Genomic DNA, 27,219 nt, shown 5'->3' with positions numbered 1-27,219 from the left:
CAAAATACACAAAAATACACAGAAGTACTTACATGTGTAAATACCATGAAGAGATTCTGGTGCAAGTCAAGATTTATAGCCAGTCAATTTATAGCCATTCTCAAGCAGTGAAGTATTACAGTATATAGATGTTCTACCCTACTTTCCAAAGACAAATTACCTGCAATAAAAACTAATGACTGGTCAAATAATGCATTAACACACTACCAGAAACATACCCTGTTTACATGAAACTTTCTACTTTTAAAGAGTTATTACCCCAAAACATTTAAAGGCAGAAACAAAAACAAACAAAAAAACAACAACAAAGCAAACGAACAAAAAACCCCTCAGCATAAAAATATTTGTTTTTCAAGTTCTTAAGACTGGTTACAAATCATTACTGCTTTAACTGAAAATAGTCTCAACTCTGTATGCTCCTGTTTTCTCTCTTTACTCTTTTTTTTTTAATTGCAAGAAACTGAACCATCATTGTGACAATCAATGCTCACCGCTACCACTCTTTCACATTATCTGTATCTCTTTTATTATAGGAATGCAGAGAGAGGCTACTAGAGTAAATAAGTTATAGAACGCTCTTGCTGCTCTGCATATCACAACATATATTTTTAAATGCCATCTTTATAAAAAAACCTCATAATAACTACTGAGAGAACACTGACTTCTCCAACGTCTGAACAGATATGCTTCTAAAAGTTTAGAATATGTTGCTTTCAGAGAAGTATTACAAGCAGAAATATTCTTGTATTCAATTAATTACATATAATATACATTTTAAATATATATACATGCATGTGTATAATTATTATAACTGGCAAATCAGTGCATGTATTAGAAAGATCCTGGTTTCGGAGTGCTCATTTCATTTATTTTCAAAGGCTGCATTGTTTTCTTTACTGTTTCCCTCATGCAGCATGGCAAAATAAATCTGTTCATAAACTTTTTTTTTTTATGATGCTGTCCTACCAACAGGGCAACTGTTGTATTTAATCACTATTTCCAGGTGGTTAGTACAGGCTTTCCTGTATCTCTCCCACGATTTCCTTTTGTTCCAGTGGATTGCCCAGGACGACTTCTCAAGTCACGCTCGGGACCATCGCTCTGTGCCATCTCTTCATCATATCTAAAGATAACAGAATTTTTTCAGCACCTTTTCCTGCTGTTCACTGTTCTTTCACATTCTATTTTGTTTAACATTCAGCACTGACATTTAATACAAGCTGTTCTATGAACATGTTTACGAGTGCATAGTTTGAAACACAGCTATTATTCAAGGTAATATACTACCACATTGTTTACAATACAGATCAGCTGAAACATTCTAGTTTTTGTAAGATACCAACTGCTTGGTTAGTATCTTACAAAAACTACACAACTCAAGAGTTTGTGAAATTTCATGTTTGTGAAATCTCATGTGTACTTCTGCTCTTCTCAATACTGCTCTTGCTGCAGAGCAGGAGCAACAGACTGCTGGCAGTTTAATATAGTCTGAAGCTATTGCTTCAAGCAGAGGATTGCTAACTGCAGTGCTAGAAAACTCCACTGTTGCAACACTGAGTGAGTAGGAAAAAAATGAGCTGAACAGTGTACTTAAATAAATACATTTGATGACATGTATTTTGTAACAACCACAGTGGCAAGTAGTTCTTTGAATATCTAAGCCCATTAGAGCTTCAGATAACCTCAGTACATACTTATCTCTCAGTTGCTATGAAATTCCAAACAGACATTGACTATAGATAGATGCATAATTATCAGAAGATAATTCTACAGTATTTTTTAGAGCATTCATAATATATGCTTAGTTACACTGATGTATAGGAACGTTCCACAGCAGCTGCAAATACATTAAAAATTAATTTATAATCCAGCCAACGTATGTTTAATTGTCTTTACTAATATCTAGAAAGAGTGTAAGATTGGCATGAAGTAATGGACTGACCAAATATGTACATAACCATATTCCTGATATACTAAACAGCTGCACCATTAGGGTTTGAGAGCCTAACTCAGACTTCTCTCAATAAGTAATCCATAATTACAACAGTGTTCCTCTGCATCAGATCAATCCTAGACTAATACTTCAGACATTCTATGTAATTCTGTTTCCTTGATTTTTCCCTTTATTAATACTAAGTTTGGTGATTTAAAAAATGTCTGGCACTACATCATCATCATCATCATCATTATTATTATTATTATTATTATTATTATTATTATTACATCTATGAACTACAAGACCCAAATAGCATCATTTCTGTGAACTCAGGGGTAACAGCTATTTGACACATTTTATTTAACTACAGTCTATGTATTACACTTAGTACAATTATAACTCTATATGTGCAGAAGCTGCTGGAAGCTCAGTGCATGCAGGAATTTATCAGACAAGTAAGATTCCCTCTGAGAATGAAGGATGCACATCCACCACCAAAACTGCTAATACAGAATCAAAACATAAAGCAGTATCTCGTGTTTTTTCTACTCGAGAGAATAAAGTTTGCCTTATCTCTTTGGTCTGCGTTACAAATTAAAAGAAGTGAGATGACTGAAAAACATTTATAGTTATACAGAACATTGCTAAAACTCACAAGACTTCATAATTGCCAAGAACTTCTTTCGGTGGAGATTTATTCCATTTACAGTCCGGAATTTCCCCATTCGGCACAGCAATGTTAAGTGTGTCATTAATAAGATTATACTTCAAGATGCGATCATTAGCAGTACTGGAAGTAAGAGAAGGGGAAGCATTAACCTACAAAAAAGAGGAACATTTTTTATGAGTGGTATAGTTCTCTAAACAGCATGTGTGATGACTTTGTGTGCTATTTGAACAATCAAGAATCAGCGTCTCAAAGCACATCTTTCAGTTCCTCACACACTGAAAGGAATCCCCCACTGGATTTTTTTTTTTTAACTTATAACTAATTAAAGTGCCTGCAGCACCAGCCTCAAGATTTTTCTAAGTTTACCAGGGTCATTCAGACAAGACAGAAATTTTTGTTTAGTTTTCTAAGCTTCTATGGATATCAAAACCACAGATTTCAGTGCCTGGTTCTCTCCAACATTTGTTACGCGTAGGGATCTTTAGGTTTCTTCTAGTTAAGCAGCTTTTTATTCATGTTCTTAATCCAAGTTATCCCATGTTAAATTGTGAGCTCCGTGTCTCTATTCAAAACACTAACTTGAGTATTTTTTCAGTGAAGGCTGAAACTGGGGTTAGTTTAACAGATCTCTTGCATTCCACATTTGTTATGGGGAAAACGGTACCACAACAATAAACAGCTTTGATCTCTCACTTCAATAAGATCTAGAAGAAAGATGTTTAGATAGAATTTATGTTGAACATACAGATCCAAATTTGATATACTAAATTCTTTTCAAAAAGCAGCCTCCCAAATATCCCAATTCTTTTAAGCATTACTCCCCACCAAGTCAATTTTCCAGCTACTCATACAGTGTCTAACAGGGCTGCTAACACTCAGATGCCCTCTGAAGTTTAATTATATGGACGCACTGGATTTAGAAGAGAAAACTGAAAGCCACAAACAAATAAAAAGACAAAAGAAATAGAAAGAAAGAAAAAGCACATTCTAGCTTGGTCATCACAAGGTCTATTTTACTTTCTAATATTTTGTCTAATCCACTTACTGGAGGAACAAAAGACAAAGCTTCAAAACAGAAAAGGCTACACGCAAATCTACTTGGTTTTATACTGTGAAAGAAAATCAGTGGGAAGTTATTTCTGTACTATGTGTGACTTTACCTCAATTAGCCACGGTTTAAGCTTGTCATCAATGATAATATCGTATCCATAGCACTCAAAGCAGTGTTTATCATTATTCATCACAGGCTAGAAAAGACAAAAGTATGCATTAAAACCAACAATTTAATAAGTAACCTGATAATACACTTTCTAAGCTGGAAGTCATGTGATTAAAATTTTTTTTTATAACATAAGCTAACATAACTCTAACATACATTAACGTAAGCTTAAAAATAATTTCAGGACTCTTTTTCTCCTCAAGTTGTTGGTAAACATTTCAATATTAATGACTGCATTAATGCCAAGTACCAAATTACATTAGTATTCCATCAAGTTTCCAGTTTCAAAATAAAAGCATTCTTGTATTTTGTGAAAGTAGTAAGAATATTCAAAGCCTGCACGTACCCAGAGAACTCAGGATGTTTTAAATAGTACATAACATAGCTTCACATAATCATGAATTATTTATGTTTCAGAGATAGAAGACTTACTCGTGGACATTTGCTTCACTGCAGAAATTTGAGGTCAAACAATTACTAGGTACTTTTTAAACCTACAGTTAGTTCAAGTCACCTGTGATCTTGAAAGCTAACAGAGACCAAAGATCAAGCTGTACTCAGAAGCACACCCTCTGGAGAGTCAGTTTTCCAGCCTCTGCAAAGGATTTACAACATGCATGCCAAGACTTTTATATAAATCTCATCAGATCTTTTAAAGAAACCTTTGTAACAAGTTAGTGAGATGGTTTCCCCTACACTAACAGTGAAAGCTTTTCAGTTCCTTAGGGAGTGAAAGAGGGAAAGGAGGAAAGAGAATCTCTCATTACGTTTGCCATTCTCTGACAAAACATTCTGCCCCCTATATTCTCAAAACTTTTCTTCTCCTGAAGTTCTGCTAATATTTGGATTAAATCCCTTTTCCTCTCACATTTTGTTTCAAACATGATTTCATAGCAGAGGCTGAGCTGAGCTATGCTTCCCCACCTCTCATTGATCCTAGCTTCATGACCTTGCCCCTCTTCCTTGTACTGATTCCTGCATTCATCCATCCAATCCTTCACTGAGGTGACTCAGCTTATTAAACTGGCAGAACACAAATCTGCCAATAAAATAAGTAATTTTCGTTTGGATGATTGAGCTGATTCAGCTCAAAATGGTGCCAGGATCACCCCAGAAGAGATGACAAGACCACACACTTGAGAACAGGACAGCCCTTCTTGGCAAGAAAGTCCTTTGGTTACCCCAGCTGACCCATGGTATGGTACCTGCTCTCTAACATAATTATGGGACACCAACCAAGCACTGGAAAGTCACTCAAATAGAAAACTAACTATGAAAAAAGAAAAAGTTTAACATTTCAAGGATAACAACATGATTCGTAAAGAGCGGAGCTGAAAATAAGTTATGCAAGTCTGCTGAGCTAATACCCTTCAGCATTTTGTGTGATAAGCTATCCTCCATAGCTATTTTTCCTTTGACACATTATTGCTGAAATGACATTGTGGGGTCTTGGTAGAGCTTAATACTATTCACAAGGGCAGTATCTAGCCATATTAATTAGTTCAAAGGACCCTGGAGGAGACAGATTCATTCAGCTCTTCAGCAAGCACAGATAACTCACCCACACAAGATTCAAGTTCACACAGCTCAGACAAATCAGCAGAGCACAGAATTGTGGAAATTGGCATCGGTGTTGTCACTCAAAAAGCAAGAAATAAATTTCAGTTTCTTTGGTGGCAAACTCACTTTCAGGGTTATGAAAATCCTGCAGCCACGATGTTGTCACCGGCAGCATTCCAGGCACAGTACTCACCGCAACAGCCTTCAGTGACTGCACGATAATCCAATGAATTTCATCAAATAATTTGTTTGTAACTTCCTTTCCACGGGTGCTTTCCAGATACAGGCGCAAGTTACTCACTGTCCACTTGCCTCCATGGATGTGATTGTAATCATCCTGAATTGTTCAAGGAATTAAGTCAGTCTTTAAGATGCTCAGCAGTTTTGTTTCATTCACACAAAAAGCCCACTTCTACCTGCACGCAACCATTGCCTTAAAAATGAACTCAGTAAATTGTTTTTACTCTACTTTACATATTCATTAAGTCTTCTGCTTTAATCTGCCCACTACATAAACAGCCTTTTAGATTGCAGCTGCAAGTTTTATGACACAGCACAAATCAAGCAATAACTCTCAACTTAAAAGGACTTGTCTGTTTCCCCAAAAGACAACTATTACATATTCTTAATGGTGCTACCAACAACAGCTGCAATCAAGACACTGAAATAACAACTGAATTACATTTAAATATTACTTTTTTAGGCAATTCAGAGGGAGAAAACACATCAAGTGCTACTGAAACAGAATAAAGGAAAAAAAAGGAGGGTAGTGAATATTTGCCTTTTCAGAGGCAATCAATGCCCTGCAATATATTCTCTTTAAATGGAAAGACAAAAGCAAACTGCAGGTATTTTTACTGTTGGAAAGACACATTCAGTTCTCAAATCGCTCACAGGACAAACATTATGTCCCTTCTTAAATATTATCAGAGTGTTTCTAAGAGTTAATGACTGTATACCTGCTAAATTATAAAACACAGTATGCCTACAGTAGGAATGTCAGAAGAATCAAACCTTTAATCCTCTAAAACAAAGTCAGAGAAGCCTCCCATCAACTTTTAGGGGCTTTTGTTTGTTTCCTACAACTTCCCCCCACAGTAAATTTGATAGACAATCATGTGAAACACAGCTCTCAGGACATGCTCCATGGAAAAAAAGTGTCTCAAGACCACAGATTCCCGAAAGGGGACAGAGATCAAATGTTCAACTCTCTTTGCATTTCAAAATAAGTACTCAAATCAAAACAGACTGCAAACAGAGAGAGCTCTGTACAATCACAGCTGTTTAATTAAAAATACCAAAACAAAAGTATATCACAGGCTACTTGGAATAGCACTAACTGAAAATAACTAAGTAGAAGAATCACTTTTGCTTTGCTTACGTTACATGTGCAGTCAAACCACTAAGTACAACTATATTTTCTAGCAGAAACATTACAATGGGTATACTTAACCATCCTTTCTTTTTTTTAACCCTTCCCTCTCAATGATACTGAATTATCAGCTGTTCCATTCATTGATGCTTTTCCATGAGCCTGTATGGTACAGACACAGTGGAACTCCAGAGTTCACACAAGGTTTAGGGGAGAGTTGAAGAGCTAGAACCTAAGAGTTTTTCCAGACCTTATCATAATTTTGATAAATTACTTGAAAGTCCGGTTTAGGTTATTCTAACTTGTACAGCTTAGCTGTCTCCAAAGTTGCAGACAAGTTTTAAACTGAAGATGAAAGGGTGAATGACAACAGAGAGGCAGCACCACATATGCTGCATCTCTTCTCTGCTGCTGGCAACAAAACCATGACTTATACTCTAGGTTGTATGGGAACTACTCTCACCACAACTAATTCTCAGTGTGCCCTGTCAAATCATAACATCTGAAAAGTAATTCACAAATCAGCATCTGGGCAAGAAAATATTTGCAGTACCAAAAAATGTCATATTTTCACATTTACTCTGGTTTATGATTAACATCATAAGTGACGTTCACAGCTGAAACCTTTGTTACAAGAATATCCAGATAAAAATCAGCTCTGCTGTGCTCTGCATCTTACAAAAACAGACAAGGCATGTTTGTCTTGTGTGACTGTATGCATGTGTATAAACAAACACACATACTCATGTATATGTACGTATTTTCAATACTCTTAAAAAATGAAACCCACAAAATCAGGAAGTGCAGCAATATTTGTAATTCCTGTAACAGAGGCATGTTTTATAAATCAGTCATCTGCTAAAATGCAAAAGGATCAGTAATGATCATCAAGTGGATTCCCTGAAGAAGCAAGACTTAGGCAGCAATACTACATGTCCATCTGCTAATGTCACCTCTAACCCACTTGCCTTTCCTCCTACTGGGGAATTTCAGCTTATTTGGGCAGAGGGGAATGCCGTCAAAGCTATCAGGTTTCCACATGTTTTAACAATATCAACAGCAAATTAGAGGACAGAACAGTTCTGCAGGCAGAACTCCATCTCTGTGCTTTCAAGAGAAAGCCACTAGCTAGCTGCTCAGGGAACAAACATTTGCAACAAACATTTACCACCAAGCCCACAAATGTACATTCCCCTTCTGATACAGAGAAGAAAGAGTGGAAAAATAGGAAAACGCTAGAAGCCACTGTGATAAGTGCTGGAAAGAGGAAAGCTGAATTAACTGCATGGCCAAGAAGGAGGGAAGAGGAGATCAAGAAGGAGATATTCAAGTGCCATTATAAAATACAGATCCACAGGAACCAGGCTTCATTAATTCCACTGCTCACAGAACCAATCGCTGAGTGAATACATTAGCATTTAAATGGCAGGAGACTTTGAAAGAAATTGCTTTCAACTACTGCAAGTCAAGACTGAAGGCATCAGTCTATTACAGAACTTGCAGCTCCTTATCTTGCATACATTTTATCTGCAGTCCTCTAAAATTTATTTTTAAGGTCAAGCTGAGGTATTTTAATTGCAAGATGATGATGAATATGACAAATAGAGCCTTTTTATTCCAAATTTCTGTGACAACTTAAGAAAATCAGTCTTGCTAGAGAATAGCACCTAAGAACTTGGTACACTTACCCCATGTTTCTGAATGGCAACGTTTGTAAGATGTACAAACATGTTATCCAGTTCACTTGTACTTGGTGTATATTTTACTGTGCAAAATCGGCAAAATCCAAGTTTATACCTTAAATGCAAAAAGTTATTAGAGTGTGTTAAACCCCAGTAAACAGTAAGGAAAAGATCATCCTAGGATACACGAACACATTAAATTTCTTTATGCAACACTGGCAACATTATTTTGACTACATTAAACATGAAACGTATCTATACACAACCTTACATGTAACATCTCAGTGGGCGATATGTAGACACCAAAACATACAGACGAAGGTCAAATTTCTTTCCCCCAATCAGTAATGGATTATTGATATAGAGAGAAATCACATAGGCTTCTTTGGAAGACTGGGATACAAATCTGTAACACACGAGTAAGCAGTCTATAAATTTTGAATGTAAAGTAATGAAAATTTTGCATCTTACTGACAAAATAATGTATAAAGTTACATTGGTTAATAAGAACACACTTGGCAGCAGGCATTATGTACAAAAAAAAAAAAAAGTTTAAAACACAAAACTAAAGACCAAGATCAATTAACCATTTAAACTCAGTTTTGAAGTTTGCAAGGCAGCTAACCAAGCCACTCAGAAAGCAGTTCTACACACCAGCCTTTTCTTTTGAGAACATCTAGAGCTTGTCACAGCACAGACGAGGAAGGAGTATGTATTACATTACCTTCATTACTCAGGGTCTTATAGTCCTAGAATGTTTGTATTTATGCTTGGTTTGCCAAGGCAAACCACTGTGAAAATCTTGCTTTCAGAATGTGACATTCTTCAGATTCCAAGATAAACAGAAAAAAAAAAAAACATCTCAAGGGGTATTCAGCCAGTCAACTTGCAACAGGAAAAATTTAGCATTAGTTTTGTGATCAAAACACTTTTTAGTCAGAGAAAAGCACAGATTGCTATGCTGTTAAATCCATTTGAAAGTAGGACGTGAACATAAGGTGTACTCCTCTGTGCTCCAAATAGATTATGTATTTATTTCACATATGCCCATTCCTCTTTTGTACCAATTAAGAAATGAATCAACAATTTAAGAAGTGAATCAACACATATGAAATGAAATCCTTATATGAATTGCACAGGGAAAGATTTTTTTCTTCACTTCCTGTTATTTAATATTATAGAGCAGAACAATTTGTTTTTGCACATTATTCCTCAAAACACTGACAGCATTTTTATATAAATAGCTATTCTAACTGTTCTTTATACCTTCTCATACCAAAATAAACCAAATTAAGACCTGTTTGTATGACAAAGTCCGATTACTGAGATTAAATGCAAATATATCTATATAATGACAAAGCAATAACAACAGAATACCTTTCCCAGGCATCAGACAACTAGCATGCTGACATGGTTCACCTGATTATTGAAGTACAAGGAAGGGTTCAGTTTTTAAGCACTTACGAGGATGTTTTGCTATCTCGAGACCATTTTTTAATTTGTGACAGTTTATTGATAAGAAATATTCCTTTTCCTTGAGCTTTACCACAAGGTTTCATAATCCAAGTGCTGGAGGGATTTTTTCTGAATTCTTCAACAAAGAGATTATAATCAGCAGGAAGCATGAAAGTTACTGGAACAAAATCTGAGTTGAAAAAAAGAGCACATGATTAAGGACACAGTATCTAACAAAGAATCTTCATGAATATAAACAAGTTTTTTGAATCTGGCATGATCTACTTGCAATAAAACTCATGTTGCTTTTTTATTTCACTTAATTTATTGTTTTTACTTAGATAAATGCTATATATTTTATGCTGCTAATTTCAGATTAGTGAACTTTAATTTATATGAATCATTTTTCTTCTGCTTAAATGATGCCCAATTATAGCATTACATACCACTGCAATTAAAATGTTGTTAGCAAATTTCATCAACTTCATATGTCAGCTTTGACCATATTGTCATCCTCTCTGAACATGCAAAAACCCAAACATTGATGTTACTTTCTCTTTAGATGTGGTAATTTTTAATTTCTTTGCTACTCCCATGAGTCATTTTTTCATTATTCTCATACTCAGTTTTACCACACTCACTGAAATCTAAAGAAAGGCATTTTTTTTTGCTATCTGATTATTTTCAGTTCCATCCATATAGCACTGCTTCTTTCTTACATGGATGAATAGTGATTTCATTTCACTTTCCCAGGAGATAAATCAACTCAGCATGTCCCCATCTCTATTTCACTGTAATGTTTTCTGACCTCTAAGACAACTCTGCTCTTCTCACTTCCAATCTATCATTTTGATGCTTGCTTGGTTTTTGAATTTTATTTTCTAGTAGTCATTTCCAATTCTCCAACTTCCTCTAAATTTCTTCTCTGACAAGCTTATCCATCCACTTCTGTCTGGAACCTTTCTGATAAAAGCTATTTAAGTTTTTGCTCCAGTATAGGATTTCCAGATTTATTTTTTTTATTTTCTTTTTTTCTTCCTAGGCATGTTTTAAAGAAACTCTGGCTTTTTTTTTTTATAAGAAGTTCCAGGGTCATTCTGTTCCATCAGTGATCTTACAGCAAAATAGCTTAATCCCACAGTATTCCCTCATAAAAATTATATATATATATATATATCAACACACATGCACACTTCTAAATCTATTTTTGTATATCCTGACATTTAGAAATAATCATTTCATGATCACTTCAGCCCCTGTTTCTTCAGCTAATGTTGCACTGATAAATTCAGTTTCCATTAAGGACCTTACTTACTCAACCACATCAAAATATGAATTTAACACATACAAACTGGCTATGTTCTTCTCTTTGAATATTGCTGAATGCTTGTGAGTAAACATGGTGGAAGCACATTACTGCTGTAGTAGCATGACAGAAACAATCAATCTTTTAGTCTTCCTCTGCCTCTATTTTCAGCAGTTCTTGAACGAACCGCATACTCAAATCTATAAAACAATAGTTATTATGTTTCAAAACAAGGTTTTTGAAATACTGTATTTTCAAAGCTTTTTTTTTGTTTGCTACTACTGCTTTTAATCACTTTCCCTATTCTTATGTTTCCCTTATGTAGTGACAGCTTTGTAGGGACTGGGAAGGAGGAAAAGACAAGGAAAGAAGGTTGTAACACTTGCAAAACACAGAACAGTTTTAGGATAGAGTACACTCTATTCTGTTTAATTGACTGTTTGCCACAGTACACCTGCCAATAGACAGCCACTTACAGTGTTGTAACACTTTACAAGTTCAGAAAATCCAGCAGAATTCCATTCCTACTGGAAGACAAGCTACTCTGCAGCTAAATTACCTCCATGTGATAATTAAAATGCATCAGTTTTATGACTCTGAAAGCAAACTGGTAAAAAAGGGCAGTTTTTTTAGTTGCTTGTACAACTCAGTTGCTTGTACTACTTGCAAGCAACAGTTTTTCTTACAGAATTCATTGCACAAAAGTAGCAACATGTAAATTAAAATATGTTTATTAATGTGCTGTTCTGTTTCTGTAAGTTACAATGCCATCAGTTTATCAACAACACAGAAGACAAAGTTCACGCTGATATTTAGAACCACGTACCCAAATAAATATATTTTCCATTTTCATCCTTTTCTGCAAGAGGACTTCCTTCCTTCTCAAGTTCTTTCCTATATCGCTTGATATTCTTTACCATCAAATCTTTTCTGGTCAGTTCGTAGTGATTGGGGAAATGGTTGACAATTTGGTCATCAGAAAGGCGGTAACCAGTTTCTACACTGAAAACATTTCTGATTGTTTGTACACTCATCCTGAAAACAAAGACAGACACCAAGTGACTTCTCTAAGGAGGACAGAGTTGAAACCGTGTATGTCTCAGTTGTGTTTTAACCTAGCAGGTACCTAAGCACCACAGTCACATCTCTCATTGCTCTATATAGTAAAACATTTAGCTGCAGTGACAATCTAACACAGTCTGAACCTCTGTTAGCAAATGAAATCATTCCAGACGCTTTATCAATTCCTATACTATTGAAATGGAGGCAGTTAATGAGGCAAGTAAGAGGAAAACTTGTCTCTACTGGACTCTGGATTGTTGATAGACAGGTCAACCCTCAGCAGAGTCTGTGAATTACTCCTACACACCCAAATACTACAGATGAATCTCAGTTTTTCTCTTATTAAAAAAGCCACAAAACCATCTCTACTGGTTACCTTGCTACCATATTTCTAAAGGACTTCAAGCATACAAATTGAAATCAGTGAATCTTGCTAAAAACATCTGTAGATGACAGAATGCTACAGCAACCACACCATCAAATCAGCTGTTTATTTCATTTCTCACAGAATACAAGAGTAAGGTCAAAATACAAAGGAGTCACAGTGACGGCATTCAGGAAACATTCTTAAATTTACAATCTGCTATGTTATCATTTCAGGAAGAAAGCAGAACAAAACCAAATCAGTCACACAGCAGTTTCCATGAGTGTCCTGTTCCCCTGCTCTTCCCCTCAGCTGTGTTCTAAAAGCATAAGCAGATTACAACACTCCCGCTCATTTAATAAGTGGTTAACAAAAGGCACAGTCAGCAGTATAAACTGCCATTCTGTCATATCTGAAAAGGATGATATAAATGGTTTGGTTTACTTAGAGATAGTTTTCCTGCCATTTAATATGTAGGTTGCTCCGAAAGTAATACCTCCTACTTCCACTTCATATACACTTTAACAGCAGATAACACTTCATCATACTCCTCCTCTGCTGTTGTCTGACACACAGTAACAAAATGCAATGGAATACTGTTGGAAAGGTTAAGCCTCTACTGCTACACCAGAAACATCTGCCTATGTTATCAAGAGTTGACATAATAAAATAGGAGGCATTACTTTTGGAGTAGCCCTCATAGATTATTGCATCCTATGACAGCATTTCAGTCGTACATTCTGAATCCTTAGAGATGGAAGGGACCTTTAAAGGTCATCTACTCCAGCACCCCTGCAATGAACAGGGACATGCACAGCTAGACCAGGCTGCCCAGAGCCTGATCCAGTCTTGCCCTGAGTCTCCAAGAACGAGACATCCACAATTTCTCTGAGCAACCTGTTCCAGTGCCTTACCACCCTCACTGTAGACTTATTCCTTAAATCCAACCTAAATCTACCCTCTTTAAGCTTGAAACCATATTCCCTTGTTCTGTTACTACAGACCCTGTCCCCTTCCTTCCTGTAGCTTCTTCTCTCATCCAGGCTGAACAGCCCCAGCTCTCTCAGCCTGTCCTCATAGGAGAAGTGTTCCATCCCTTGACCTGCTGGCCACACTTCTTTTGATGTAGCCCAGGATATGGTTGGCTTTCTGGGCTGCAAGGGCACATTGCTGGCTTATGCCCAGCTTCCCATCCACCAGAACACTCCAGGTCTTTTTCAGCAGGGCTACACTCATCCTTTCATTCCCCAGCTCATACTGGTAATGGGGGTTGCCTCAACCCATGTGCAAGACCTTGCATCTGGATTTGTTGAACCCCATGAGGGCCCACTTCTCAAGTCTGTCTATGTCCCTCTGGACAGCATCTCATCCCTCTGATGTGTCAACTACACCCCACAGCTTGGTGCCATCAGCAAACTTGCTGAGGGTGTACTCAACCCCACTGTCAATGTCACTGATGACAATTTAAAGAGTATCAGTCCCAACACCGACGCCTGTGAGATACCACTCATCACCAACCTCCATCCAGACATTGAGCCATTGACCACCACCCTCTGAACACGATCCTGCAGCCAGTTCTTCATCCATTGAACAGTTGTTGTGGTTTTGTGGTGTTGATGCCGGTATTCCACATCAGAGCATCACGCAGCAGTGAAGGAGTTAATGCTGGGGGAGCAGCAGAGGGGCGGAGCTCCGCACCGGATGCCAGGCAGCGCTCTGTTGTGGCGCGTTGCTCTGGGCTGCCGTGGAGGTTCAGCACGTGTGCTTCCCCTGCAGGTCCTCCTTAACGTAAGCTCACAGCTTTTGGTTTGGAAACTTTATCTCTCTCTCAGTTGTTCAATTTTATTAGATTTAGTAAAGTTACCATTCCTTCTCAGATCGTGCAAGATTGTCTTCTTGTAGACCCATCTCTTCCCGCTGTTTCCCCCTCCCCCCCGGAGCGCGGCTCTGCTCGGGCGGCCGCACGGCCACTGACGCGGTTTCTTTTTCTCTCCTCTCTCCCTTCTCGGTTTCCCTTGGGTCACTGTCACGGATAACACCGTGACAATTATTGGTGGAGAATGCGGGCAGTGCAGTATTTGTACTCCATTGTAAATCTGGTGCAGAGTGGACTAAGGTTTTTCATGTACCTTATAGCATGCTGGCATCTTTTTAAGCTCCTCGTGTTCAGCACCGGAGTAAAGTGTGCATGCAGCTACTTTAGTGTGCTGAGGGGGTTATATACCTCCTGCCTAAACACCCTGGCTAACGTGACAGATTATGCAGCATTTGGATTGGTTTCCAGTTACTCTTTTCAGGTCTTTACCTATATACAGGATGTCAGCCTGGCAGTTGTGGCAGCTGTGTTATCTATTTTTCTGAATGCTCTCTTGGCAATTTATATCATGTGGAGGGAGCGTTCCTCAAAACCAGAGAGTGTTGAATGGCAGGGAAGGTGGAAAAAATTAGGAAAGAAATTAGAAGTGTGGGGACCCCCGGTGTTATGCAGCTTTAATCTTGAGCACCTGTGGGATCCTGAGAAATTCAGTGAGTGTTTAGGTAAGGAGTCATGTGACTCAGGACGATCTGAGAAGGAATGTATTGTTTGGGGTTTGGCTTGTGCTTATCGAGCTATAATTGATATTCTGGAGAGAAATGGTTTCCAAACCAAGGTCCAAAGCAAAAATGAAAACCTCGAAGTTAGACCTGACCAATCACAGGAAGCACCGGCATTGGTGTCGGTTGCCCCTGTGGAAGGCCAGAAATGGACATGGCCGTCCTCGCGCCTAGAACGGAAAGAAGAAGAAGCAGAGAAAGAAAAGGAAGATCCAGGCGAGGGGCCCTCCTCAGCACCACCACCACCACCTAAAAAGGCCACTAAGAAAAGTGAGAGACATGGAGAAGACAGCGATGATGATGGAGTCACTGTTACCACTACTCGTCGGCCCCTAAAGATGACTGAAATACAAGGTTCAAGAAAGGAGTTTGTACGGCACTCAGGTGAATCTATTGTCACCTGGTTGCTGCGGTGTTGGGACAGTGGTGCCAGCAGTGTGTCCCTAGATGTCAGCGAAGCCCGCCAACTGGCAAGCATTGCCCGAGACCCAGCTATCGACAGAGGAATTGGCAGATGTCTGAATGGAGTTGCTACCCTCTGGGAACGAGTACTAGTGGCTGTAAAGGATAGATATCCTTACAAAGATGATCTGGAGCCTAAGGTGGAAAGATGGAACACCGTGGAGAAAGGCATCCAGTTTTTGAGAGAAACAGCCGTAGTAGAGATGCTGTATGATCCCAATTTCGTCCCTAACAATCCACACCAGGACCGTGATCCTGATAGAGTAAGGTGTACACCTGATGTATATCGTAAGGTCTCAAAAACAGCATCAGAGAGGTATGCAAGTACACTGGTAGCAATGTTCCATAGATTCGAGGGTCAAGACAGAAGGCTCCCAGTTTATGAACTGACTATTACACTCCAAAACTTTGAACAACAGTTTCCACCATCACGTGCTTCCATTGCAGCTGTAGTAGCAGAAGAAGTAGATGAGATAAAGAAAACTATACTGGAGGAACTGTCATTACTGATGAATAGGGATGAACCTGTGTCAGTATTGGAAACACCTGATGAAGACAAGCATGACCCAAAGAATCTGGTGAAGCAATTGATCAAACTGTTGAAAGTCTCGGCCACCAAAGGCAACCGCCTCTCTGCTCGAGCAAATGACGGCAGTAACATCATGTCACGTGTGGCCATGTGGAGCTTCTTACAAGAAAACGGAGAGGACATGAGGAAGTGGCATAAAAAACCCACTCCTGCACTGCGAGCACGGGTGAGAGAACTACAGCAGAGATCAGCCACCAATGAAATTGCTCCCGTCACTGCAGGTAACCAATAGAGGGGCCCTGCCCTCAGCCAGGGGAGGGAAAGGGATAATAGAGTGCATTGGACTGTGTGGATTAGATGGCCTGGCACATTAGAGACACAAAGATATAAGGCACTGGTGCACAGTGCACTCTAATGCCCTCGAGTTATAAAGGGACAGAATTGATTCATATTTCTGGAGTGACTGGGGGTTCTCAGGAACTGTCTGTGTTGGAGGCAGAAATAAGCCTCACCGGTAAAACCTGGCAGAAGCATCCCATAGTGACTGGACAGGGGGCTCCATGCATACTCGGTATTGACTATCTCAGAAGGGGACATTTCAAGGATCCCAAGGGATACCGGTGGGCTTTTGGAATAGCTGCTGTAGATGCAGACAACATTCAGCAGCTGTCTATTTTACCTGGCCTGTCAGAAGATCCGTCTGTTGTGGGGGTACTGAAAGTGAAAGAGCAGCAGGTACCAATTGCTACAAAAACAGTGCACAGACGGCAATACCGCACCAACAGGGATTCCTTGCTCCCCATTCATAACTTGATCCGTCAGCTAGAGAGCCAGGGAGTGATCAGCAAAACTCACTCACCGTTTAACAGCCCCATATGGCCGGTGCGTAAAGCCAGTGGAGAATGGAGGCTGACGGTAGATTACCGTGGCCTGAATGAAGTCACACCCCCACTGAGTGCAGCTGTGCCAGATATGTTGGAGCTGCAATATGAACTGGAGTCAAAGGCAGCCAAGTGGTATGCCACCATTGACATTGCCAATGCATTCTTTTCTATTCCTTTGGCCACAGAGTGCAGACCACAGTTTGCTTTCACCTGGAGGCACATTCAGTACACCTGAAACCGTTTGCCCCAGGGGTGGAAACACAGCCCAACCATTTGCCATGGGCTGATTCAAACCACACTGGAACAGGGTGGGGCACCTGAGCACCTCCAGTACATTGATGACATTGTTGTGTGGGGTGATACAGCAGAGAAAGTTTTTAAAAAGGGAGAGCGAATAATCCAAATTCTTCTGGGTGCTGGTTTTGCTATTAAACGGAACAAAGTGAAGGGACCTGCCCAAGAAATTCAGTTCCTGGGAGTAAAATGGCAAGATGGACGTCGTCACATTCCAGGAGATGTGATTGACAAAATCACCAGTATGTCACCACCCACTAGCAAGAAAGAGACACAGTCTTTTCTGGGTGTAGTAGGTTTTTGGAGGATGAACATCGCAAACTACAGCCTCATAGTAAGCCCCCTCTATCAGGTGACCCGAAAAAAGAATAATCTTGCATGGGGTCCTGAACAGCAGCAGGCCTTTGAGCAAATTAAGCAGGAGATAGCCCGTGCTGTGGCCCTGGGGCCAGTACAGATGGGACAGGACGTAAAAAACATCCTCTACACTGCTGCTGGAGAGAAAGGTCCCACTTGGAGTCTGTGGCAAAGAGCCTCTGGGGAGACCCGAGGCCGACCCCTTGGATTTTGGAGCAGAGCGTACAGGGGTTCAGAGGAGTGCTACACTCCAACTGAGAAGGAGATTTTGGCCGCATACGAGGGGGTTCGGGCTGCCTCTGAAGTAATTGTTACTGAGACACTGCTCCTCCTGGCACCTCGACTGCCAGTGCTGAATTGGATGTTCAAAGGAAAGGTTCCCCCCACCCATCATGCTACCGATGCCACCTGGAGTAAGTGGATTGCAGTGATTACACAGCGAGCTCGGATGGGGAACCTCAACCGTCCAGGAATCCTGGAGGTGATCATGGACTGGCCTGAAGGCAAGAAATTTGGAACATCCCCATCAGAGGAGATACCACGTGCTAAAGAGGCCCCACCATATAACGAACAACCAGAGAATGAGAAGACGTATGCCCTCTTCACTGATAGATCGTGTTGTATCGTTGGGAAGCATCGCAGATGGAAGGCTGCTGTGTGGAGCCCCACACGACGAGTTGCAGAGGCCACCGAAGGAGAAGGAGAGTCAAGCCAATTTGCGGAGGTAAAGGCCGTCCAGCTGGCCTTAGATGTGGCTGAACGGGAGAGGTGGCCCATGCTATATCTTTATACTGACTCTTGGATGGTGGCAAATGCTTTATGGGGGTGGTTACAGCAGTGGGAACAGGACAACTGGCAACGGAAGGGTAAACCTATTTGGGCTGCTGAACTGTGGAAAGACATTGCTGCCCGAACAAAAAGGTTGGGTGTAAAGGTGCATCATGTAGATGCTCATGTGCCCAAGAATCAAGCTACTGAAGAGCAGAAAAATAACCATCAGGTAGATCGAGCTGCCAAAATTGAGGTGTCTCAGATTGACTTGGACTGGCAGAACAAAGGAGAGCTGTTTTTAGCTCGGTGGGCCCATGAGACCTCGGGCCATCAAGGAAGGGATGCAACCTATAAGTGGGCTAGAGATCGAGGGGTGGACTTAACTATGGATGCCGTTGCACAGGTTATCCATGACTGTGACACATGTGCCATAATTAAACAGGCCAAGAGGATGAAACCCCTCTGGCAGGAAGGGCGATGGGAAAAGTATAAATATGGGGAGGCGTGGCAGGTTGATTATATCACCTTGCCACGAACTCGCGATGGTAAGCGTTATGTGCTCACCATGGTGGAGGCGACCACTGGGTGGCGTGAGACATACGCAGTACCCCGTGCTACCGCCCGAAACACCATCTTAGGGCTCGAGAAACAAGTCCTATGGCGACATGGCACTCCAGAGAGAATTGAGTCCGATAATGGGACTCATTTCAAAAATTCTCTTGTGGATATCTGGGCCAAAGAACACGGCATTGAATGGATCTGCCATATCCCCTACCATGCACCAGCTGCTGGTAAGATCGAGCACTACAACGGGTTGTTAAAAACCACGTTGAGAGCAATGGGTGGCGGGACATTCAAGCACTGGGAGAAGCATCTGGCCAAAGCCACCTGGTTGGTCAACACTAGGGGATCAGTCAACCGAGAGGGTCCTACACAGTCCAGCTCCCTACAGACCATAGAGGGAGATAAGGTCCCTGTGGTACATGTAAGGAGCATGTTGGGAAAAGCGGTGTGTGTCCTTCCAGCCTCTGGAAAGGGCAAACCCCTCCGTGGAACCGTTTTTGCGCAGGGACCTGGGTGCACCTGGTGGGTGATGGATAAAAATGGGGACATCCAGTGTGTACCACAAGGGAATTTGATATTGGGGGAATGCAGTCTGTAATTACATGTATACGTATGTGTATATATATATATTTCTATGTAACTTATATTATTACTTTTTTTTTGGTTATGTATAGATGTGTGTTAAGCATGATGTGATGATGTGTAATAAGGGGTGGAATGTTGTGGTTTTGTGGTGTTGATGCCGGTATTCCACATCAGAGCATCACGCAGCAGTGAAGGAGTTAATGCTGTGGGAGCAGCAGAGGGGCGGAGCTCCGCACCGGATGCCAGGCGGCACTCTGCCTGGGCGCGTTCCTCTGGGCTGCCGGGGAGGTTCAGCACGTGTGCTTCCCCTGCAGTTTCCTCCTTAACGTAAGCTCACAGCTTTTGGTTTGGAAATTTTATCTCTCTCTCAATTGTTCAATTTTATTATATTTAGTAAAGTTACTGTTCCTTCTCAGATCGTGCCGTTGTCTTCTTGTAGACCCATCTCTTCCCGCTGTTTCCCCCTCCCCCCCGGAGCGCGGCTCTGCTCGGGCGGCCGCACGGCCACTGACGCAGTTTCTTTTTCTCTCCTCTCTCCCTTCTCGGTTTCCCTTGGGTCACTGTCACGGATAACACCATGACAACAGTCCACCCACCAAATCCGTATCTTTCCATTTTGGAGAGAAGGATGTTGTGAGGTACTGTGTCAAAGGCCTTCCTGAAGTCCAGAGAGATTACATCAGTCCACAGATGCAGGGACAGCATCACAGAAGGCCACTAGGTTGGTCAGGCAGGATTTGCCCTTGGTGAAGCCATGCTGGTTCTCCCATATCACCTCCCTGCCTTCCATGTGCCTTAGCACAGCTTCCAGAAGGATCTATTCCATGATCTTTCCCAGCACAGACATAATACTGACAGGTTGATAGTTCCCAGGATCATCATTTTTACCCTTTTTAAAAATGGGTGTGATGTTGCCTTTTTGCAGTCACCAGGGACTTCACCTGATTGCCATGACTTTTCAAATATAACTGAGGTGACTACATCAGCTAATTCCCTCAGGACTCTGGGACACATCTCATCAGGACCCATGGACTTGTGGAAGTTCGGATTCCTCACGTGGTCACAAACCTGATCTTCACTTACAGTGGGAGGGACGTTGCGTTCCCAGTCCTCCCCCACCAAACCAAACATTTGAGGGCTGTGTGGTGAGCAGTCATCAGAGAAGACTGAGGCAAAAATGTTAAGTACCTCAGTCTTCCCTTGTCTGTTGTTACCAGCTTGCCTGCATCACTCACAATGGGGGGGTATGCCCTCCAGGACTTTTCTTTTCTGGCTGAGGTACCTGTAGAAGCCATTCCTGTTCTTTTTGACACTCCTGGTCAAGTTCAGTTCAAGCTGGGCCTTGACTTTCCTCACCCCACCCCTACGCAGTCTAGCAGCTTCGTTATACTGTTCCCACAGTACCTGTCCCCATTTCCATTGCCTGTGCATTTCCTTCTTGCTTTTCACTCTGATCAGCAAGTCCTGGTTGACTCCTACTGGTCTCTCGCCTTCCTTTCCCAGTTTGCATCTCCTGGGGATGGAAAGCCCTTGTGCCCTGAGGAAAACTTCCTTAAAGATTTGTCAGCTCTGCACTGCTCCCTTGCCCATGAGGACAGTTTCTCAGGGTGCTTTGCTAACTAACTGAAGAGCTGGAAGTTAGCTTTCCTAAAATTTAGCATCCTAATTTTACTCTTTGCCTGTCTCATATCCCTCCAGAGCATGAACTCAGCCCAGGCAGCCTCCAATACTGATGTCACCAATCAGTTCATTTACACCGGTGAGCAACAGGCCCAGTATTGCATCCCCCCTGGTGAGGCCCTCAATTATTTGGCTCAGGAAGTCATCCTCAGTGCATTCCAGGAGCCTCCTGGATTGCCTTCAGCTTCCTGTGCTACTTTTCCAGCAGATGTCTGGGTACCTGAAGTGCCACAGCAGCACTTGTGATCGTGACATCTCCTCTGAAGGCAACATCAACAGGCTCTGATTGATCTGGTGGCCTGTAGTAGACTCCAATCACAAGGCTCCCTTTGCTGCCTCGGCCTCTAACTGTCACCCACATGCTTTCAGCTTGTTCATGATTGTTCTTTTTGTTATTGATTGTTCTCAATATTTCTTATTGAAATATCAAATAATTAGTCTGCATGTAAATCTTTTCTGTAGAGGAGAAGAGAAATGCAGTTCTTGATGCCTTAATTACAGGAGTCTGCACTCTAGTAACAGTGCAAGCCTCTGCAGCACTGATAAAAGAATATTGTATCATATATCAGAACCATGTGTTGTAGGATCATTTTCCTTATATTATGAACACACTTAAGCATGTATCTGTCAGAAAGTTTGAGGGAAAGATACGTTCAAAGATTCTGTTCAGGTCACAGTGCCTGACAAAACCTTTGGGAAACTAGAAAGGCACAGGAGGTCACTAGCATTGAAAGGATCCATGCAGATAGGACTGCCTGGCCCAAGGAATCCTAATGACTTTAGAAGGCACACACAGATGGAGGGATTTACAAATACAAATTTGAGGAGAAGATCGGCAACAATGTAAAAAAACAAAACAAAACAAAAAAACCATTACAGAAGCAATGAAATAATGTTACACTTTTAGAGCAGTTCAGCAAGTTAATGCGTCTTTTATTCCTAAAAACACATTTTGTACTATTACTAAAGGCATTAATAAAAGATATTAAAATACTCAACAATTTAGACATCGGTATTTTAATGTACTTACCAATAAAAATTCCAGTCCTCATTTTCTGCCACCTGAATCCAGCCTCTTTTTTCAAAGTTGTTTATTAGAACTGATTTTTCTATGTCAGTTACCCACTTCACTTTTCCTGCCATTATCCCAAAGCAGAATCAACCTGTTAGTGAAGAACAGAGTTAAGCTGTGAAGTTGAAAACGTGAGGTAAAAAAAGCTATCTAGAAAAGTCAGAGGAAGAAAAGTAAGAGCACTGACGTATGATAGAATAAGAAAACCAATTAAAAAAATCAACAAAGAAAAGAACATCCTAGGTTCAGTCTGAGAGCCTACATTTGTCATCTGGGCAAAGCTGGACAGCTTCAAACAAGATATCTAGTTACAAGGATCTTTCATACTCCCCATCCAATTCACCTTTTATGAATTGGCACACAGCTCAAGTCTCTCCTTAAACACATCAGTTAGCATAGACTCACTAGGTAATATTTACTGAAAGAAAACCAGCAAATAAACATTAACATGTACAAAACATTCTGTGTTCTTTCTAACTAAGATTGATATCCCAGAATCGTGTGTTGGAAGAGATCTCTGGAGATCATCAAGTCCAAAACCTGCCAAAGCAGGTTCCCTACAGCAAAGCATCCAAGCAGGTTCTGAATATCTTCTGAGAATGAAATGCCACAGACTCTTTGGGCAGCCTGTTCCAGGGCTTCATTACCTTCACAGTAAAGCTTTTCCTCATGTGCAGATGGAACTTCTAATGTTCCAGTTTGTGGCCATTATCCCTTGTCCTGTTGCTGGGCACAACTGAAAAGAGCATGGCCCAATCTATTTGAGTCCTGTACTTTAAAGATTATAAGCATTGATAAGATTCCCTCTCAGCCTTCTCTTCTCCAGGCTGAACAGTAGAGCACTGAGCCTTTTCTTATACGGGAGATGCTCCAGGCCCCTCATCATCTTTGTGGCCCTCTGCTGGACTCTCTCGAGAAGTTTCCTGCCTTTTCTGAATGGAGGAGCTCAGAACTAGACACAGTACTCTAGATGTGCCCTCGTCAAAGGCAGAGTAGAGAGAGAGGATCACCTCTCTCAATTTCCTGGCCACGCTCTTTTAATGCATCCCAGGATACCATTGGCCTTCTGGGCCACAAGGGCACACTGCTGTTCATGGCCAACCTGCGGTCCGGCAGAACACCCAGGTCCTTCTCCACAGAGCTCCTTTTCAGCAGATAAACTTGTGTACATATAAATGTTTTCTCTACTTGTTTTGAGTTGGAATGTTCACATGGATTACTTCACTAACCAACTGTAAACCACAATACGAGGGCTGCCCCGAAAGTAACACCTCCTACTTTAAGATGTTGGCCCACAACTTCAGAGAAAAATCCACTGCACACTCCATCAAGAATCACAATTTGCTGTTCTATAAGGGAGAGAACTGAAGTAATATCACCAGCTTTTTGTCTCATTATACTTCACATAGCCACGGTTCCTCCTTTCTCTCACTGCTGTGAGAGGATACAGTGGTACCATTAAACACTAGAAAGCAGAATTTCCCAGAGCTAAGGTTGAAGCTGCATTTCAGTTCCTGACACCTAGATGTCGCTTTCTACTTCAGATCTCTCACTCATCCATGCAAACCTTTCACCGCTGTTAGGTCAGAAGGAGCCTAGGACTCCCCTAGCCCAGTGCCTGCTCCAAGGAGGGTAAGCTCAGAGACAGCTGCTCAGAGCTTCATCTAGTCACGTTTGGGAAACGTTCACTGACAGAGGCAGCATATCTGCTCTGGGCACCCTTTATCACTGCTTGACAGTACTCACAAAGAAAACATTTTTAATATATTCAGCCCTGAACCTCTCATTTCAGCTTATTCTCATCTTCCCATCACAATCAGTCTGGCTACGTCTTCTCAAAAACCTTCCCACAGTAGATAAAAGAAAGAAGGCTGCAGTTACACAACCACAAAAGCAGTCTCTTCTCCAAGTCAAAGAAGCACAGCTCTCCTAGCTTCTCATTACAGGACAAGAGCTTCAGCATCCTTGGTAGCCCTCCTCTGAACTCAGTTTCATAGAATCACTAAGGTTGGAGAAGACCTCTAAGATCATCTAAGTGTTACATCCTTGCCCTTCTTCAGCGAAGTCTAGAAGATGGAAACTGACTGTAAGAAAACAAGCACTCGCAACTACTACTCCTCCAAAGGAGGAGCTGAAACTTTTCTGACCACAGTAATGTGAGCAAATGATAATGCTGGTAAAGTCAGCTTTCATAATCAGTTTCAATACAGCTATTTAGCCCGTCTGCAGTTCACTTCACAAATCGCTTACAAGATTGCAGCCTACAGAATTTTCACAGTTATCCTTCACAGAAATACACTACAGAAAATTGCTGATTCAGAAGCAAATATCTGAGCCAAAAGCACACTCTTCAGCACATGCCTCCCCACAGTACAAAAGCTGCCATGCAAGGAAGTGGTAGAGAGTGAGGTTACACCCACATACATCATCCAGTTCTCCCTCCACTTAGATTTTTTCATCAAAAAGTTAAACTTAAAAATGCATTAATTACTTATCTTTTCTAATAACACAATACTTTTTCTGCAACTAAGACAGTGGACTGGCATTCAAGGGGTCTTCATGCTTCCAGGACTGGATGTCAAGATGTAGTGTTGTTACAAAAGCAGTACTTTGCAGTTTCTTTCCTCCTGAGAGCCACAGTCCATTTTACAGCGCTCCGACTTTGTTCTCCCTGATCTTAGTCAATAAACAGCCCAAGCAGAGATATTCTTGCCTATTAGGCTTTGATTTTGAAGAGATTTAGGAACACCTATTTCCATTCACGTTTGCAAACATGAGTTAAAAATCAAGCATAAATAGACAGAGAGAAAAGAGCACATGCAGGTTCAGGGCCTTTTTTTTTTTTTTTTGGTGTATTTGTACAAAATTGAGTTCCACAGGCCGATGATGTTCCAGTGGGCCTTCGACATACTACCAAAACAAAAAGAAACCACAGAATCACAGAACTGAAGGGGTTGGAAGGGACCTCTAGAGATCATCCATTCCAACCCCCTGCCAAAGCAGCTCCCTAGCCCAGATTGCACAGGTAGGCGTCCAGGCGGGTCCTGAACGTCTCCAGAGAAGGAGAATCCAATACCTCTCCGGGCAGCCTGTGCCAGTGCTCCGCCGCACATTACTACAATTCAATTTTCTACAGGAATCCTCTAACCCACAGTAAGGTATTCTGGACAACCTGACGAGACCCCCGCAGCACTCAAACCACTGCTCTCACCTGCGCCGACCGCACCCGGCTCCATTATCCCCTTCCCGCCCTTTCCGGCGCCGCTCCCTAGCAACCGGGACGCGCCGGGGGCGGGACTTCCGGAGCGCTGGAGGCAAAGGCGCAGCTCTGTTGCTAGGGAGACGCGCGTCCCGGTGGGGCCGGCAGCCATCTTGTGCCCTCATGGGGAGGGGCGGGCGGGACGGGCGTGTGGACCTATCCGGTTTGTGGCCATTTGAACATTAAAGGCTTTCTCATTAAAGGTTCCAGGGTGGCTAAAAAACCGATCACTCTGACTCTAAAGGTCAAATCACTGCCTGAACATCAGATGCTGATCGTCATATAGTACAGGGTCATCTTTTTTTTTCCATTGATAGCGTGTGAATGTTTCCCTGAAACGACCAACAACTGAATAGTTAAAAATGCAAGAGGGAAGTGCTGCCTAAAAAGCTACAGCATTAGTGATTGTCTAGAGAATGTGTACAAAAGTTCTTTCCAAGATGAGATACTATGTTAAAACATTTGACTTATAGGAGCATGCAGAACAGTGAGGTATTGCATAACAGGCTCCAGAGAGCTGAAGGAAAAATAACGGTAAAATAAATTATTCATCCCACAGGACAAATCAGCTATTAAAAAGTAGACCTACCACTCAGTAGCTGAAATAAGCAGTTTGTGACATGCTGGCACACAGCAAACAACTGCTAGTAATCTATATCCCCCAAGCGATGCGAGTACAGTAAATCTGCTTTATGATTGACTACATCAGCCTATGGCGGTAGGCTCAGTCGCAAGGCTGCAACTACAAAGAAACAGCAGGAACGAAGCATTACGCACTCCCTAGTTTTAACTACAGAAGCCATGTATCTTCCTCAGTCACATGCAGCGGGGATTTCCTGACACCACAACACCTCTGGCAACAGACCAGAGCTTGCAGCACAGCTGCCCTATAACCAGAAAGGTCTATCTGCAGGGGTATGAAGCACTGTGGAAAGGCTGAGCTTTTGCCTTGCTATCAATCTGTTTTATTTTGTTTCACACCCATCATACCTCAGGGGAAGGCTGAAAAGGTATTGAACTCTTTTAAATAATTCATTAAGGACAGAGACAGTTGTATTTTGTTTTGTTTTTATGGAAGAGTGTTTTAGCTTAACTCAGCAGTTCTTAATCAAGTTATGGTTCCATGGGACTGTAAAAAAAATACACAGTTGTAAGATGTGTTGTTCAACTGTCCCTCTGAAAATTACATCAGTGGTGTTACATCACTGGTGAGGGCTAATAATAGACACTAGTTTTTGATGTTAAAGCATCTCCATTTTGGAACATTTTTATTCCAACGAGGAAAGTTGGTGAGAATTTGAGAACAGCTCACTGACGCTTGCTATTATAGTATCAGGAAATGCAGTGGCAGCATCAGCGTGCTATCTTTGTGACAGAGTTCACTCCTACAGTGACATTTGCGTATCTTATTTTAAGCATGAGACAACTCACTGACTTACACAGCATTACCTATGTATTCAAAATTACTCCTGGTTTCAGTATGTGGGGGGGAGGGGGGGGGGAGGGATGACATTATTGATTTGAAAATGAATACAAAACTG

At 41.3% G+C, this 27,219-nt stretch overlaps 1 protein-coding gene across 1 annotated transcript; it reads right to left on the bottom strand.

Moving 5' to 3' along the window:
* Positions 1-326: 326 nt before the first annotated feature.
* On the bottom strand, positions 327-25,675 carry TTLL1 (TTL family tubulin polyglutamylase complex subunit L1). The gene is made up of 10 exons (XM_065742478.1): positions 25,631-25,675; positions 22,378-22,510; positions 12,027-12,235; positions 9,904-10,084; positions 8,711-8,845; positions 8,446-8,554; positions 5,579-5,722; positions 3,767-3,853; positions 2,592-2,755; positions 327-1,123 (listed from the first exon to the last, which is right to left on the bottom strand). The coding sequence occupies exons 2-10, from the start codon at positions 22,488-22,490 to the stop codon at positions 994-996; spliced, it is 1,272 nt and encodes a 423-aa protein (XP_065598550.1). The 5' UTR covers positions 22,491-22,510; positions 25,631-25,675; the 3' UTR covers positions 327-993.
* Between the last annotated feature and the right edge of the window lie 1,544 nt (positions 25,676-27,219).

Source organism: Cyrtonyx montezumae, unplaced genomic scaffold (assembly GCF_038088225.1).
Source record: "Cyrtonyx montezumae isolate F1298 unplaced genomic scaffold, pur_monq_1.0 scaffold_3, whole genome shotgun sequence".
Lineage (NCBI taxonomy): Eukaryota > Metazoa > Chordata > Aves > Galliformes > Odontophoridae > Cyrtonyx > Cyrtonyx montezumae.
This window is presented reverse-complemented; position numbering and strand designations above follow the sequence as displayed.

Bases quoted from the DNA above. Each gene is read 5' to 3' on its own strand.
- TTLL1 (XM_065742478.1), bottom strand. From the start codon at position 22,490: ATGGCAGGAAAAGTGAAGTGGGTAACTGACATAGAAAAATCAGTTCTA. The intron at 12,236-22,377 runs GTAAGTACATTA...CTTTGTTTTCAG, and splicing joins GAGGACTGGAATTTTTATTG to GATGAGTGTACAAACAATCA. The intron at 3,854-5,578 runs GTGAGTACTGTG...TGTCTTTTCTAG, and splicing joins AGTCACTGAAGGCTGTTGCG to CCTGTGATGAATAATGATAA.